The 18,392-nt window shown below is 39.3% G+C and overlaps 2 protein-coding genes and 1 non-coding gene across 8 annotated transcripts in view; 1 reads left to right on the top strand and 2 right to left on the bottom strand.

Moving 5' to 3' along the window:
• The window catches only part of JAM2 (junctional adhesion molecule 2), a 407,749-nt gene that overhangs the window by 89,455 nt on the left and 299,902 nt on the right, over window positions 1-18,392 (bottom strand). The window lies entirely within an intron of this gene.
• The window catches only part of APP (amyloid beta precursor protein), a 272,026-nt gene that overhangs the window by 172,780 nt on the left and 80,854 nt on the right, over window positions 1-18,392 (top strand). For all 6 annotated transcript variants that reach the window (XM_067739252.1, XM_067739251.1, XM_067739250.1 and 3 more), the window contains 3 exons: window positions 8,457-8,590; window positions 13,665-13,739; window positions 14,445-14,603. In XM_067739252.1, coding sequence (XP_067595353.1) covers window positions 8,457-8,590; window positions 13,665-13,739; window positions 14,445-14,603 — 368 coding nt within the window. The remainder of the gene's footprint in view (window positions 1-8,456; window positions 8,591-13,664; window positions 13,740-14,444; window positions 14,604-18,392) is intronic.
• LOC137225615 (small nucleolar RNA SNORA67) lies at window positions 6,020-6,161 on the bottom strand. The gene has a single exon (XR_010943926.1). It is a non-coding gene; the product is annotated as a small nucleolar RNA SNORA67 (small nucleolar RNA).

The raw sequence follows: 18,392 nt of genomic DNA, 5'->3' as shown, positions 1-18,392 counted from the left end.
TTCTTTAGCTACAATATTTCCAAAGAAGAGTAATTAGATAGTTTAATAAAAGAGTCGACAAAAAATTTCTGTAAAAGACCAAAGAGTCAGTTTTTTAGTTCCACAGGCCCAATGGTCTCTGTTATAAGTACTCAACGCGTCAGTTGTAGTGTGAAAGCAGCCTCAGACAATAGGTAAATGAATAGATACAGCTGTGTTCCAATAAAACATTATTTACCAAAAGCGACCAGCAGGCCAACCCCTGGTTTAATAAAGCTGTTACTTTTGAGCCTGGGACATGCCAGTACTAAGCTAGGTATTTCAAGGGACACCAGCAAACTAAACCAGATACCCTACTTTCAATAACTTGACAGTTTTATCAATGTGATGAGACTCAAGTATGTGCTGGAATTAAATAACAATATAAACTAAAATGCACAAGTGGAGGGAAACATGGCTGTGGAAGCCTGGAGTAGAATGAAATTGGTTTTATCCTTAAGACCTCCATAGAGATTAACAGTTCCATGTGACTTTTATGGTTACAGTTTCTATGAAAGTGGACAATACTGAAGAGTGTGACTTTTTGAACTCATCTGTTGAGCATCAAGTGACGGTGGCAGGTCATCCCTTTATGATCCACCATTAATGAAATAGAGCATAGCTCTGACAAATGGACAAAAAACAATAACTGAAGGTTAAGACATCCTAGATGCCAGTGATTGTTGCTATGGCCTCACATGTGGTTTTTAGATTCAGACTTGAAGTTGCTCTTATATTGTGGTGCATTGTGCTAAATAGGATATAGACATTAATAAAAATAACACCAGCATTGATTCGTTCATGCTCATTTCACATATTTGACAAAATCCCCACATCAGTACATGTCCATAAGACATAAAAAAGAAATGTAGCTTGACTAGAGTAAATGCAGCATAGATTACATTCTTATTAACTTATGTCCACACGATGCACTGATAGTCTGCCAACTATGACTGCACTGACTATAAAATAAGTGTGTTACAAGGGCATGTCAGGGGAAAGTGCCTTTGTTCTTTTTTTTGTAGAGTCTGGTACCACATGTAAGGATCGCAGACTATTTTCGCCTTATAAATGTCTCATCTAACTGGGACTTGATAAATACTTGAGTTTAGAATGCATTAGGGATCTTAGTTATTTTGCAATTAGAGAAATGGAGAGACTTTTTTTTCTCTTTTTTAAAGTTGGGGTGTCAGTCTATAAGCTCTGCCGTGTGGAGAGATGAAATTTTTGCATCAGATCTTCCCTTACAGGTTTGTATTTCCTGTATATAAATTATCCTCATTGTCACCCATCATATAAATCACAGCCATTTCATGTGACAGCATTGCTAGCTCTGTATAAAATAGGATTTTCAATGATGAGGCAATGACTGTATGGGTCTTAATTTACTTTTATCTTCTGTTGTCAATGCTATAGAGATAAATTGCCTTTTTGCTGATGAAAGGAGACCAACCAAATTTTCTTGTTAGACTCTAACATTAGTATATTGACTACATGCCATTTATGGCCTCTGTTTAGAGAGGTAGTCATAGTTGTTACTGTTTGAAGATGCCGTTATTTCTCCTTTTGCATCCTGAGCCCGTTATGACCTTAAAATTATATGTCACCCTAGAGATTGAGGAGACAAACGGGATATCAAAATGATAGCGGCAATTTTTCACCATGTCCCTACTTTTGACGCCCCGTTCTTGCTGTTTTTAATATGAATAGGAGAGGGGCACTATGCAGTGATTACAGAATCAGAACTAAAAGGAGCATTTGGTGCATTTGCAGTTAAATTTGATGGTGTCCCTGATACGGAGGTTCTCCATCCGTGCCAAAAAAAGTGCTCTCTACCACATTCTAAGACCATAACCGTCTCTACCTTATTTGATGTAACGCCCCTTACAATTATTAAATTTTCTGGGGGAAACACAGGAATGAAAAGGTTTCATTGGCACCATGTCGCCAACGATGGTGGTATATTTTGTGGCAGGAACATTGGGTGCAGCTCGAGGGTTTGCTAACAAATTGAAAGCAAATCTGCTCCCCTCTCCCACCATCCTCACCGCACAAAAAATAGCGCTCTGCCTGACACTAAGAGAGGAGATCATAGTGTGAAGTGGAAATGTTGTGACAGGCATTGATGCATCATTATCAAAACTGAAATGAACCTTCACCAACATGTGAAAATAACGTCTCCCTTAGTATCTGGTTACCCTATGGTTTAGGAAACAGCATTTTGGGGTGAGAAAAAAAAGTAAATCTGTGCTCTTTCTCTTGTCTCTTTGTGTGGGTATTGGGGGGTACCTTCCATGAGAACCCCTTACCAACTTCCTGCTACTTTTCCAAGCCACCCTCATCTTCATCTTTTACTCTTAAAAGATCATCTTCTGCTTTGTCCCTTAACAGACAGAACGATCCTTTTAAAACACATCACATCACATTTTTCTCTCCTCAAAACAATCCCCATGGGTTCCTGACAGCCTTTACCATGGCTTCAAGGCCCTTCGTGATCTGTCCCTATTTCCTTTCTGCCTGTCTCACTACTCTCTCCCTTGCTTCCTCTGCTCTGGTCACACAGACCTTGCTCATCTTGGAATTTTCCCGTTTCCAGGCATACTCACTTCCAAAGGCCTTTGTGCTAGTTTCTTCATTTGCCTGTTCTTCCAGCAGGTAACTGGGAAGTAAGGCTTCAGTTCAGCTCTTTGTCTAAACGTCACCTTCTCAATTAGACTGAGCCTGGCCCACCTACTTACTGCTGCAGTGTCCCCCCTCCTTCCCCGGAACTCTTTTCTTAACCCTGATCTTTCTTTCTTTTTCTCCATAACACAAGTCACATTCTAACAATATGATTTATTGTTGTCTTCGTGTGTGTGTGTTGTGTGTGTGTGTGTGTTGTGTGTGTGTGTCCTGTTCGTTTCTCTCACCAGAATATAATTCCACCAGGACAAGTGTCTTTGTTTCACTCATTGGTTTCTGCCATATGCCTCACAGGTACTAGGGGCTGTAATACCTGTTGATTTGGTGAAAGGAGGAATAAAGAAATGAACAAGCACACTCGAGGCATCAGAGTCTACATCCAAGCTGCTATGCAGCTCCTCAGATACCTCTGACCTCCCAGGATTGCAAAAAAGACAAAAGAGATAAGGCTTATATCAAAAGCATTAGTCATCCAGTCCACATTGAGGCAGTAACGTGCTATGAATTGGAACTGCGTTTCTGTTGCATGTTTTCATTTGGTATTACATTAGACACCCATTCTCAGTATTAAAAGGTCTATGTCTTAACTATATTCCATAAGGCTGTTATGAGACTAGACTAAGAAAATCAATATGAAGGTCATTTAAAAGTCAAAAGCCCATGCACCGTGATGGTGAGACTGCTGCTAATTATTTGCCAGCTGAAGAGGTCAAAACATAGAGCTTAAGATGTTTAAGTCTGGTTTTCTGCGGAAGGGTGAATAGACCCAGTGAGCCTGCTTGCAGGAGGTACAAAGGAGCATGTTTGAGCTGAGGCCAGAGGCCAAAAGATCATTTGGATTCAAGCTCAGTGGGTTCTCTCTCCTGACCTGCTTCATAACCCTACTTCTGCTGCTGAAACGTTGGTTGGTGGTCATTTACCAGATAGCATTCAGGGCAGGAAACTGTTTGTTAGAAAATAGGCTGGCAATTATCATAACAAAGCATATCTTTTGCCTGTACAGGTTGGTCATCAACAAACCAAACCCTTTCCAGTACCCCAGACATGTCGATTAGCCCCTTACTGCTCTAAGTATTAACTTTATAGCCTCTTCATGGCTTAGTCATCCTAAATTCAGACTGACTTGTATGTGTCTGGGGATGTGAGTATGTTAAGTGACAGTATTTCCTTACTACACAGTAAATGTATATAAGAGGGTAATGTTTTCTCCTCCCCACCTGTTAAATGAGAACACATGTAAAGTGCCTAGCGCAGTAGACGCTAATGAAGGGAGGGTATTATTATTTGGCCAACCTGGAAATCTGAGCCTGTATCACAGTTTCTAAGGAACCTCAAAGGTCTCTGAACAGGATAACTGCTTTGTGCTTTTTGTTTAAAAAACACAACAAAAATAAACCCTCCTAAAAGTCGATTTGTTTCTGCTTTCTAAGCGGTTTAAGTGACTCATGATATACAGCTTCCTGTTCCTTTGTGCCCTGGAACATTCCTGACATGCCTTGAGCTGCTCCTTTCCCAAAAGGATGCACCTTGAAAGAGTAAGGGCGTTAAGGCACAGGTTTTCCTGCCCCTACCCCACCCATCCTTGTTATCATGTCTCTGGCCTACCATGGTCATGATCACAAAATGGCAGCCAGTCCTGCTATGACCATGTGTTTAGGATGTAGGAAAATTAGGGGAAATAGAAGCTGAGCTCTCTGCACAAACTTAAAACGTTTTCCCCTTTCTCCTCACCAGCTGCAAGGTAGTGATAATATACTAAATTCATTTTAAAGTATTAAGAAATACCATCATTCTTCTCTCTTTGACTGGTCAGTGATCTAATTTGCTGATTGGTATGAATACAGGAAATTTTCAATTACTTAAACCAATTGAGATGGAGGGCTAGTATGAATGACTACAATGTTTGAATTAAAAATTAAAAGAGGGCTTCCCTGGTGGCGCAGTGGTTGAGAGTCAGCCTGCCGATGCAGGGGACACGGGTTCGTGCCCCGGTCCGGGAAGATCCCACATGCCGCGGAGCGGCTGGGCCCGTGAGCCATGACCGCTGAGCCTGCGTGTCCGGAGCCTGTGCTCCGCAACGGGAGAGGCCGCAGGGGTGAGGGGCCCGCGCACCGCAAAAAAAAAAAAAAAAAATTAAAAGAGAGATAGCTTCTCTTAAAGTCCTCAACTAAAGAAAGTATCAGGGGCCACTAACAAGGATTTACTGAGAAATATTTCTCAATTAAATGGAATAAATCTGTAATACAAGATTTGCATTTATTTCCTTGTTCCTAAAATGTAAGTTTTAATACTTAAAATATTCTTCATCCTGTTAAATATACCTCGCTTGCTCGGTTCTTTCTTACTGTTTTATTCTTAATATTGCACAGCTACATTTCAACTTAGACTAATGAGATTACAGTGACTAGGATTTTAGTGTTTCTCTCCATAAAACAGTAGATTTGCAAATCACAAGAGTCAGAGAAAACCATAAAGTTGGAGAATCTTTCTACTTATATAGTAACTTTTACAATTTAAGTTTTCCAAAGAGGGTGCCATGCTATGGTTACAGCAACTTACAGCAGATAGTTACCTTGATCTGTAAATATGATCCCAAACATTTATACATTTTCATCTGTTCAAAATGTGAAATATAGTTTGCCTAATTATATCATTCTGCCAGATTGTCCTATGCCAAAAGAACTTTAACTTGTTCTCATTTGCTACCAGAAAAGATGAGAAAATGTTTAAAATCATGGGGAAAAATGCTAAATACCACTTCCATTTCAAGTGTGGACATGGTTAAGTTAAAAATACATGCATATTGAGTTGCTTAAGCTGATGCAGAAAAACATTTACCTTTGTTTTTTTTTGTTTTTTTTTGCCTCAAAAAGTGACATTTATTCAAAGAAGAAAAAAAAAAGAAAAAAATGACAAGCTGTCCATCCCTTGACTCCCTTCCCTCCCCCCTCCTGCTGCTCCTCAGCGCCCCCCAAGGACTGAGCCCTGGCTGGAGCTAGGTAGCAGAACAGCCCATCTCAGATGAGGTCAGCAACATTGAGGGGCATCTCCTCAATGGAGGTGTTGTAGAAGGTCTCAATGTCTCGAAGAGTCCTCTTGTCTTCTTCTGTCGCCATGTTAATAGCCACACCCTTACGGCCAAAACGGCCACCTCGACCGATTCTGTGGATGTAGTTTTCCCTGTTGGTGGGGAGGTCATAGTTGATGACTAAGGAAACCTGCTGCACATCGATGCCTCTGGCCTATGTCCAGAAAAAAGGCAGCTTCAGTGTGTGAATGAGAGGACACCCTAAGTCTATCCAGAAAGAGACTTAAGCATACATGTAGGCAGCCAAAGGAAGGCAAGGAAACAAACATCCCCTCTCCCCAGAAACCAGAGGCGTGCCAGATTTTATTCCAAGTTGCTACTTTCCTGAAGAGGGGCACTAGCAGGCCCCTTGGAAGAGGGAATCGCCTTGGATTACCTTTGTTTTTTAACAACAAAAAAAATTTAATTGAAAATTATTTTTCAGTCTTAAAAATTAGGATACATTTTCAATAATTTCAGCCTTTTATGCAGGTCATACCAAAATTTTTTAGAAAAGTACCTATTACTTTTCCTATCCATGGTACTTCATAATACTGTGTGTAATTCATTTTCAGTGGATGTGAAATAAAAGTAGCTCATTTTTCCTATGGTTAGGATAAGTGCTGAGATTTGAATTAGGATGCAATAATGAGCAAAGGAGGGAAGGGCGCTAACATGAATGAAGTGCCATGTGTGCCACCCTTTCTGCAGGGTGACTGCCACATGGTGTAGCTTCTCATTTTCCCAGCACTCCTAGTTGGCCTGTTGTCACCACTTGATAGATGAATAAACTGGAACATAGAGTGCTTAAGTTCCTTGCTCTGGGTCACAACTAACCTAAGATCAAGATGTTATTGAAATCAAGGTGTGCCTGATTACACAGTTCATGTTCTTTGCTTCTTTCTTTCTTTGTGCTGCTGAAATACACCTCCCCCTTGTCTATGACACAGAAGGTGGGGGGCAGATGTCTTTCAATAGGTATGCCCTGTGCCAATCCCAGACCAGTTGACTCAGAATCCCCTGGTATTTTGAAAACAATTCCAGGAATGCCCTGAAGTGAAGTATCCTTCCACTTCAGAGCAACGTCTGCATTGACAACTAAACTGCTTTTATTTTGTAAAGAAAGAATTATTAAACAGTGATTGAAGTAGAAGGGAAGAAATCCGAATGAATAGTTCTCTTTAAATTTATTATTTAATTATATAACAAGAAAGCTTTCTCTTTTTGGTTCAAATCTTGGAGCCTTCAGATTGGGAATTTTCAGATGTTTTCTTGAAACATGCGTAAAAGACACCTATCTTACGGTTTAGTTTCAAAATGACCTAGCAATTAATTCTTCTCATTTAAGTTCTTTTGGGGTTATTGTATCTCAGATATCTTAGATGAGATTAGGGAAGAAGAATACTTAGAACACTGGAGATAGTTGAGTAATCTTTTGAATAAAACACATAAATTGATTCGACCTGAGAACATAGTGAAAACAAACACCTAATTTCATTTTTCTGGTTGAACATGCTTTTTTTTTTTTTTGGCTGCATTGGGTCTTCGTTGCTGCTGCGCACGGGCTTTCTCTAGTTGTGGCGAACGGGGGCTGCTCTTTGTTGCGATGTGCAGGCTTCTCATTGCGGTGGCTTCTCTTGTGGAGCATGGGCTCTAGGGCGTGCAGGCTCAGTAGTTGTGGCGCATGGGCTTAGTTGCTCCACAGCATGTGGGATCTTCCCGGACCAGGGATCAAACTCATGTCCCCTGCATTGGAAGGCAGATTCTTAACCACTGAGCCACCAGCGAAGTCCCCAGGCTTTCTTGTTTAAATCAAAATCTTGTTTTCTTTTCATGTTTTTTTTTTTAATAAGCTCATAAATGCACTGAATTCTCACTAGTCATTACTGATCTTTTGTAAAACTGCTGGTATAAGAATTATAAATCACTTGGCTCATGAGTTTCAGACATTTTTGCTTTATAGTACACTCTTCAGTTTTATGGGTATTTATTTTTCCACATAATATAGCAGTATATGCTGCAATTCAGTAATACTGCTCAGCAGTATTAGTGGAATTCAAAATAGAAATCACTTTCCTTTTGACAACTAGTATAATGAATTGGTTGACTATTGCCAAATTTGTGAAGGCAGAAAGATCTTTTTGTAATTTCAAAAATGAACTTGACATTTATGAGTTTTTTGGTACTGTTTCAAATACTGCTCACCAGCTATCTAAAATATATAGTGTAGGATTTATCTTTACTCTGAGGTGCATTTATTCTGCATAGGCTAATTTCGAGATTTCTTTGGGTTTTTCAGGAATCTTAAGGTGTGATATTGATACCACCATTTACTTTCAAGGTTACAAACATTAATCTAGCAAGGCATAGGTATTTGGTGCAACATGTGTGTATTAAACACCAACTGTTTTTACTCTATGCATGCTTGTTTTGCAAAGAATTTTAAATATAATACTGTAATCGCAAAATGGACTGTTTTCAAGGTTTTCCTTCACCCTATCCTTGAAAGGGGGGAAAGACATCCTTACTGTGCTGCAAAATGTCTCGTGGTCTCTTAAACAGCATTAACATCTTGTATGTGCTTCTTTACTAAGTTCTTTGTTTTGGAATAAACGGAAAATAGGGCTTTCTTTGAAATGACTGGATAGTCTGTCACTCTCCTCAAGCCTTCTTTCCTTCTACTTTATAGTTCCTACAACAGCAGCCAGCACCCCTGACGCCGTTGACAAGTATCTCGAGACACCTGGAGATGAGAATGAACATGCCCATTTCCAGAAAGCCAAAGAGAGGCTGGAGGCCAAGCACCGCGAGAGGATGTCCCAGGTACATGTGAATTTCCATCCTTCAGTCGTACAATACTGGGGAAATCTGGATTTGCCTCTGCCTCAGAGTCTCCCCAGGGGCCCTATGGTTGATGAATGCCTAGGGGTGGGTAAGGCTCTAATTTTATCCAGATCTTAAAGACATAACATTTTAATTGTAAATGTTTTCAACAAGGGCACCGATTTGGGGCTTTTTGCATTCTCCCTGAACTTGCCACCTAGGAAAGACCCAGGTATAGTAAGTATAGTAAGATTTTATAAGCACAAATTAAGTTGTGTGTACACCTTTCTTGATGGTTTTGTCACTCTGTTTAGCGTAGTCCTGTAATGGTGTTGTAAATTAAAATCACTTAAAATGTTCGTTAGCAGAGATGAATATTTTTGTATGGAATACCAAATTATGAAAACTTTGAACCTAACATTTCTTACCGAGTTAATTCATAGGACTATAGGAGCTTAAAACCAAAGTGAACCATAATGATCATTTCATCTAGTCCCATAAATGACAGATAATGCAGTAAACTTTCAAGCGTTTAGCTTCCCACTCTAGAACAAAGCAATATAAGTAACACAGAGGGGCATTTGGAACCCAAGCCTTTCTTGCTCCTAGTACAATGCTCTTTTCACTACATTGTGCTACAAATCCTGTTTTTTTTAATCATGTTCTTTATGAAACAAAAAATTGTTTCCAAAACAACTAATTTACATGTAATAATACCAACTACAATTTAAGTTATGCCTGCTACCAGGTGCTAGCTGTTGTATTAGAGGTAGATAATACTGAGGATTTTAGTCCTTTGTCAGGTTCTTTTTTTTTTTTTTTTAACGTGGACCATTTCTAAAGTCTTCATTGAATTTGTTACAATATTGCTTCTGTTTTATGTTTGTTTTTTTGGCCCTGAGGCATGTGGGACCTTAGCTCCCCAACCAGGGATCAAACCCTCACCCACTGCATTGGAAGGCGAAGTCTATAACCACTAGACTGCCAGGGAAGTTCCCTTTCTCAGATTCTTTATTCATTCGTTCAGTCGTTCAGCAAATACGTATCCATCACTTACTTGCCAATCACCGTTCCAACTCATAGTCTATACCCTGAAGAGTGAACATGAAGAAATAATAGGAAAAGTCAGATTCAAGGAAATATAACTGAGTGAATGAAGAAAGAAAAATAGGGTTTTTCTTTAGGAAAGATACACACAATATGTAATCACTGTTGAGAAGGAGTAGGACGGCTATCAGCTGCCATACTTATTGCCACTGAAAAGACATCTTTTAAACTTAAATCCTGTCTCACTACTTGTTTCTGAAGCTCTCAGAACCTTGTTATTGCCCACAAAATCCATTTGTGGGAAAATGAAGGCCCCAAAAAGAAAAATAGCAAAATAAACACTGAACGCTCAGCTTGGCATTTCCAGTGCCTGCCCCCTCACCCAACCTCCTGCACCCCAAATCCAGTCATCTTACTTCCTCTCCCACCTCAACTGCTACCGTCGTCATATGGGCAGCCTTAAACCACTCTGCTCAACGTATGCTAAACCCATCACGGCCTCTCTCTGCTCTCAGCATTGATCTCTGGAAAGGTGTCCCACTCTTCTTCACGCTGGCACATCTCAGCCGTTCCTTACACTCACGTAGTCCTCAGAGTGAGATAAGCAGTCACTGCTCTTTTGCATTTAACTAAATATTTGCTCACCAGTTTTATTCCTCCAGCTGGATTGTAAACGTTTAGTCCCTATACATTTATATAAGTACCTTCCTAACCTTGCATTTCTATCTTGAACCCACTTGGTCATTATTTTTTAAAAAAATTCAGATTCTGAATTTTTTCCATTATTTATTGGTCATTTTGAGCCTGTTAATAGCACTGATTTTAACTACTCTTTCAGATATTATAGATCTGTCCTAGAATAGTAACTTTATTTTAGCACACCTATTTAAGCCATGACTTAGTTCATATATGTTTTAATGGACTTTCTTCACCTTTTAGTTACTACCTATATCTGAGATAATTTAAAGAATGTTATCCTGGAGCAGAGAATGTTGTCTCTTAGATTCCAGGGATCATAGACGTATGAGATGCTTGAGATCAACATTTATCATCATAATCTATGGTACTGAATTCTGGAGACTGTTTGAACTTGCCTGCCTCTTAAATCTCTCTGTATTACTTGTCATTTTCTCTGCATGAAACAGCAAAGTCTTTGAATATCCATAAATCCGGATGATACTGATACTTTCATGCATGCAGTGGAAAATTGCTTTATAAGACTATATGGGGCCACTGTGAAGTCTAGAGCCTGAGAATTTTTAATTTAAAAATTTCATCTTTTAAAATGATTTTTATTACAGTTTTTTTTATTATTTGTTTTCTTACGATACAGAGAATTCGGGGCTTTTGTTGTTGCTGGGGCTCATGATAACTCTGAACTTACAGATTTGTGTTGTTCTATGTTATGAATAGTATCTAGCAAATATAAGAAGGTGCACGATCATTTATTCCATATGATTTTAACAGTTTTACTATATCCTTAAAGTAAGGTTCTTCAAAATGGAAGTTGACCTTTCTCTACATTTATTATTTTTAACGATAGAAGCATCAACATCTTAGGAACGGCCTTTTCTCCTGTCACCAAATATAAATAAACTTAGCTCATCTGTTGGATTTGCCATTTTATAATGGCTAATTGGGCCACAGGGGACAAAAGCATGGTCTTTAGAGCCACAGAGATCTTGGTTTATATCCTTCCTTCTCCATCTTTTTCCTGCATAACTTTGAGCAGGTAACTTAACCTGATCCATAAAAATGGGGATGGCCGGGCTTCCCTGGTGGCGCAGTGGTTGAGAGTCCGCCTGCCGATGCAGGGAACACGGGTTCGTGCCCCGGTCCAGGAAGATCCCACATGCCAGGGAGCAGCTGGGCCCGTGAGCCATGGCCGCTGAGCCTGCGCGTCCGGAGCCTGTGCTCCGCAACGGGAGAGGCCACAACAGTGAGAGGCCTGCGCACCGCAAAAAAAAAAAAAAAATGGGGATGGCCAAGGCTAATCTCATGTGAGAAATCAATTAAACGAGAGCGATTTTGGAAAGCTCTTAATACTGGATCTGGTATTTAGCAGGTCAGGAGTGATGCACTCTATTATCAGTGGACCTCAGTGGAAGCCATTGTTCAAAGGGAGATGTTGAGCCCACAATGTGTGTTTATCTTTCAGTAAGTAGGCCTAGCGTGATGGTGTAGGTGAATTGTTTTATTTGGAAGGATGGAGGATATTATTAAATTGCTCTGAAAATCAAAATTTTATTTCATTTCTATAGGAATGCTTATTTTCAATGCATTAGCTAAATAAATCTCCTTAATTATTCCATGGATTCCCCTGCTCAAAGATGAAAGAGCTGAATATAGAAAGGAAGATGGTAAAGATTTAAATGTAATGCAGGAAATCAGTTTTTCACATTCCAATAAGACATCTGACTTCTGTCTCAAACTAACTTTGAGATTCCTTACCTGAAGAATTTGTGGCAGAATACCGCCACTATGAACATTTTGGAAGCAGGAAATTCAAATATTTTTATTTCAAGGCTTATCTCATCTGTAAAGCAAAAGTAGTCTTCAGTAGCCCCCATCTCACAGGTGCTCTTCATTAACTCTTGGACCCACCGAAGCATCTGGGGCAATATGTTTCTTTTCCTTCTATATCCTGTTCTTGTTCATAGCAGCTGCACATTTTCCCCAATTTTGCTGTGAATGTGTTAGATTATTTCTTATATGCTCTTCACTTGTAACAGAGAATTCATTCCATTCTTTTTTCTCCATAATTTCATGCACACAACACGGGGAAGCTTGTCTTGTACTTTATACAATGGATTAATGCTAACTGACAATGAAGTATCTAATTAAAAACTGACACGATGATGTGATGTGATATTCTCACAGAACTTCTCTATCAGTAGTTACTTACGCCAAGCTTCAAGGATGTCTGAAAAAAATCAGTTCCTTAGGAATAAATACCTGTAAATAACAGGCTCTTATAATACAGAAATCAGGGTTTCTTGTGCTTTGTATGTCCACAAAGTATGCAAGTAAACAGCTGTCAACAGATGATTATTTTGTTTACTGGATCTTTCTGTTCTTTATATTACCTTGCTCAGGTATGAGCTACACTTAAAAAAAAAAAAAACTACTTGATAGTGAGTAGTACACTTGAAAAGGAAAAGGAAGCTGTAAATGGTAAGAATCAAATATCGTTTCCTTTCAGCAGCATTCACAACTGCAGACTTTTCCTTTTTGCATTCAGATCAGTGAGTGAACTTCTCTCAGAGAAATCCAGAGTGAACATCATGGATGAGAAGAGGAAGTCTTATTTTCCTATAAAACAGATTAGCCTGGTTACCAAATTAGTGTTACTTACCAAGAATACTTTTTGCTACATTCAGAACATTATAATGTGTACTGTCTTGGAATTTTTGGAGGAATTTAGAGTGTTCTTTGCTGTTGGTGAGGCAAGTTGGCAAGCAGAATGTTCTAATTGCCCCTCAGTTCTTCAGTGGGGTGGATCTTAGGATTTCTGACAGCTGAAATCTTCATTTCCTTCCTCTATTATATACTTCTTGGTACTGTGCTCATGGCATGTGTACACATGCATAAAGTGTTACATATGTTTTTCCCCCCCTTCGTACTGTTTGAATTTTTATAACTTGCTTTCACAAAAGACTAAAACCAACGTGTTCAATTTAATGTTGGAAGACCTTGTACAGGTAATATATGCCTTTTAGGAATCGTTGACATTGGTGCACATCAAATAAAATGACTTTCAGCTATTTCTGAAAGTAATAGAAAAGAAAAAACACCAACTTTGTTTCAAAGAGCCATATAAAGGTGAACATTTATGTTTACTGTACTGCTGTGATAGAGTATATACATCTTAGTGAGAGGTCAAATATTATTGAGCTAGGAATGGAACGTGATCATATTTGTCATGTTTAAAATGTCAAATGTAGAAAAAAAAACACAGTGATCTAGCTCATTAAATCTATATTTGAAGAAAGAACTGATGGTTTTAAATGATTTCCTCCTTTTGTAGGTCATGAGAGAGTGGGAAGAGGCAGAGCGTCAAGCAAAGAACTTGCCTAAAGCTGATAAGAAAGCAGTGATCCAGGTAAACCCTGAGTCCATCCTCCACCAAGCATCACACCCTTGTTGATGTAGTGCCTGCACCTTTTCAAGCAACTGCTGGAACCTCATGCCTGATCGTTCCTATTTCCCTCAACTTGGACTACTGCTCATCATTGTCTAATAATTCAGTTGCTTAAACCCTGCCTTACTTTTGCTCCCAATTAGCTCATTATAATTCATTTCTTTAAAACTCACATTGTTACTTAAAGTCTAATTTTTATCAGTAATATATCTTTCTGGTTGCCATAATCTTCTGCTACTTCTTCCCCGTGGCAAATTTACATGATAATTTGAATTTTTGACTGGAACCCCTCTGAGAATTACCTTCAGTAAACCATGAGGTTATCATGATCATTTTCTTAAAGTTCTTTGAGTAAGAGAGGACTTTCATAAATATGCATGTAATTTAGAGTTTCAAGAGTATATACATTTATTCTACCTTACGGTTAGTCAAATCAGTTTTCAGTGACCATATAAAATAATGATTTACATTGAGAAATTAGGTCTGGGGCTGAAAAGCAGGGAAATGGAGGGGAACCCAGAAAACATGCTGAATTAGTCAAAATGTTGGAATGACTGAAGTCTTTGAACACAACAAAGTATATATCCCTTTTAAAAGACTTGAATTTGCTGCTCCGTCCTATTTGTCTGGTTCCCGATTGTCATGTGCCTCTGTTTGTGACGGCAGCATTTCCAGGAAAAGGTGGAGTCTCTGGAGCAGGAAGCAGCCAACGAGAGACAGCAGTTGGTGGAGACGCACATGGCCAGAGTGGAAGCCATGCTCAATGACCGCCGCCGCCTGGCCCTGGAGAATTACATCACCGCTCTGCAGGCTGTGCCACCTCGGGTAGGCCTCCCTTCACAGCTCAGGGCACAGCAGCCAGTAGGCATGGGGACACTGGGGACTGAAGGCCATAAGAAAGCAATCGGGAGAAGTTTCTAAGAGCACCATTATTCACAGGTTCAACCTCAGTCTGTTTTATCTTGAAGGTTAAAGGGTCACAGAGCAGCTGCCTCCATAGTACCATCTCTGCACAGTAGACACACCTTTCCACCGAGGGGTCAGACAGGCTTCCCGGGGACTCACAGTGCAAGACCTGATTTGAGTTGATATCCCTGGATGGTGACAGTTCATGATATAGTTGAAGTCAGGGAACCACAAGAGCTGGAAGGAATTTAGATGTAACCTAGCCCAGCCCCCTTATCATGTGATGTAACTGAGATCAAGAAAAGCTGAGATTTGGCTGGGTTATAAGGATTTTTAGTGGAAAAATAGGACCTAGAACTGAAATTTCCTGCTGAGAACAGCAGCCATATTCTCTGGGGATAGGAGCCCTATTTGGTCATGATGTCCACAGCAAAGGCGTTTATTTGTGGTATTCAGGGATAAATGCTCAGAAAGGCTTACCAAGCACTGCAAGCATAGGCTTCATGGGAGAGCTTACTTTGGATGTAAGGAACATTCTGAGCATGAGTGTGTGTACATCATGTCCGCTTGTTCTATCCATTACTGAGTGAGGAATATTGAAATCTCCAACTATAATTGTGGATTGGACTCTTTCTCATGTGATACCCTCAGGTTTTGCTTTGTGTATTTTGAGGATCTGTTCTTAGGTGCATAAACATTCAGTGTTGTTATGTCCTCTCTACCCCCCTTATCATTATGAAATGTCCTTCTTTATCCCTAGTAATATGTTTTGCTCTAAAATTACTGTGTCTGATATTAATTAAGATACTCTAGCTTTCTTTTAATGTATCATAGTGTATCATTTTTCCATCCTTGTGTGGCCTCTCCCGTTGTGGAGCACAGGCTCTGGACGCGCAGGCTCAGCGGCCATGGCTCACAGGCCCAGCCGCTCTGGCATGTGGGATCTTTCCGGACCGGGGCACGAACCCGTGTCCCCTGCATCGGCAGGCGGACTCTCAACCACTGCGCCACCAGGGAAGCCCCATTCTTGTGTTTTTGTTTAACCTATTTGTTTATCTTTGAAGTACATTTCTTCTAAGCAGCATATACTTGGGTCTTGCCCTTTAATTAAGAAGACCATTTAATGAAGTTATTGATATGATTATGCCTAAATCCATCATCATGCAATTTGTTTTCTAGTTGTCCCATCTGTTCCTCGTTCCCCCTTTATTTTTTGCTACCTTTTGGATTAATTGAATATATTTTATGATTCTATTTTGTGTCCTTTGTTGGCTTTTACCTTTAACTCTTTATTTTAGTGTTTGCTTTAGAGTTTGTAGAAAACATCTTTAACTTTTCACAATGGTATTATACCAGTACAAATGATGTTATACCACTTCCCTTATATTACAAGAACCTTACAATAAGTTACTTCCATTTCGCGTTTCCTACTCTTTGGGCTGTTGTTGTCATACTTTTTCCATACTACATTATTGTTATTTCTTAAACAGTCAATTATCTTTTAAAGAGTTAAATAATAAGAAAAATATTTACTTACCTATATATTTACCATTTCTGGTGTTCTTTGTTCCTTGTGTAGGTCCATCTGGAATCATTTTTCTTCTACCCAGAGGACTTCCTTTAAAATTTATTTTAATGCATTTAGATTCGTAAAGAATTCTTTGTGCTTGGGTATGCCTGAAAATATCCTTATTTCACCTTTCCTTTAAAAGACATTTTTACTGGGATAGAATTCTGAGCTGAGTTGAAGTTTTTCTTCAATTGCCTTGATGTTGATGCTCCATTGTCTTCTTATTTGCATTGTTTGCAACAAAAATACTTATATCATCCTTTTCTTTATGTCTCTGTAAATAATATATCTTTTTTTTTTTTTAATCTGGTTGCTTTTAGGGTTTTTTCCTTTATCACTAGTTTTGAGCAATTTGATTATGATGTGTCCTGGTATATTTCAACCTGCCATTAATCCCCTCTGGCTGTTTTTCATATCATACATTATAGTTTTCATGTCTAGAATTTTAATCTGGATTTTTGTATGTTTGTTTCATATTTTCCATATCTTTACTTAATTTTTGAACCTTTGGAATTTTGTTATTGGCTTTCCGGCATTGTGAAGTTCACCTTGTTGAGTGCTGGGTATTTTGGGATACCTATTACTATTCCTGAGCTTTGTTCTGTAATGCAGTAAATTACTTGGAAACAGAGTAGTTATCAACCTGTGGCTAGTGATTCCTCAATCCTGAAGCAAGATCCTTCTGAGTAATCTACCATGAATGTTGAGTTTTTCCATCTAGATCATGGAAACAAGTACTATTTCTGACCCTGTGTGAACACCAGACACTGTTACCGCTAATCCTTTTGGGTGATTTTTTTCCCCATGGCCTCATGTTTCTTTCATGTCTGTGCATTGATCATTAGTCAGCTGTATTCTCATAGGGTATCATCTCCAGTTTCTCTCTCTGAGCAACTCCTTCCTCTCCAGTATTTTTTCCTGTGACTGCCAGCCACCTCCGTCTCTTCAGACTCTCACCCCATATCTTCAGCTCTCTGGAATCTCCCAGGCTCTGACTGGGTTTCCACGCCTGGAGCCACAGCCTGGAAACTCAAGGCAGTAAGCTTGGGCAATTGTAGAGTTCATAATATGTTTCTTATTTCTCAGTGGTCTCTGTCCTTTACCTGGCATCTGATATCTTACAGAAATATAGTCCTATATAGTTTGTCCATTTTTTGGTGGTTACTGGCAGCAATGTAAATCTAGTTTCCACTACTTATCTTGGCTGGAAATGGCAGTCTGTGTGTACACTATGTAACTAAACCAAAAAAACACCCACTTGCACTGATTCTCCTCGTCATTTTGATTTTTCTTTCTATACTAAGGTTCAGAGCAGAAAGCTATGAGGAACCGTAAGAGAGCTCTGGTAGTCTTCCAGATGGCGAAATAGTATTGACCCTGTTTTACCAATGGCGTCACTGAGATTGAGTGGCTAGTTCAGGGTGACACCACTAGTAATGGACAGGGTGGAGCTGTGAGTCACAGGTGACCACCGCGGGGCCTTCTACCAGACCAGGCTTCCTCTCAGAACAGAAACCTTTTGAAAAAGAATATTCACATTAGCATTTTCATTTTCTCTTCAGAAAAACATCTGTCCTGGCACTGTTCAGTAAAATTATGTTTATGTATCTGGAGAATGAGTTCCTTGGTTACTGTCTTTTTTTACAGGACTTTATTTTGGGGTGCGGGGCCATCAGCATCATTTGCCAGAGCAAGGCAGGGCAGTGGGTGTTGAGACCAGAATCTGAACAGCTGACATTTAGTGAAGTGTTCCAGCTAAAAGTCCTATTTCTGAAGTAAGATCTTTGCTAAATGGTCATTGATAGAGCTAAAAGTAAGATGAGGACTGAATGGAGTCTTCAACAAATGCATATTTCATATCTTTCAGTTCAGTCCCATCAGCCATCACAGGAAAGACAGTGACAAGAATAATGTTTGCCAAAGCTTCTTGTGTTATCAAAGGGGATAATTTCAGATTTGGTCATAATCATGCTTGCCCAGAGTCAGGTGATCATGCCGTGTAGAATTAGACAACATGTTTATTTGAAATAAAAATTTTAAATTGGATTAAGAAGAACTATTTAACTGTCAAAAAATCAGATATTTGTTGATTGATCCAAGATTCATGTTGAATTCTTACCTAGAAATGCATAAAACTC

Source organism: Pseudorca crassidens, chromosome 5 (genome assembly GCF_039906515.1).
Source record: "Pseudorca crassidens isolate mPseCra1 chromosome 5, mPseCra1.hap1, whole genome shotgun sequence".
NCBI lineage: Eukaryota > Metazoa > Chordata > Mammalia > Artiodactyla > Delphinidae > Pseudorca > Pseudorca crassidens.
This window is presented reverse-complemented; position numbering and strand designations above follow the sequence as displayed.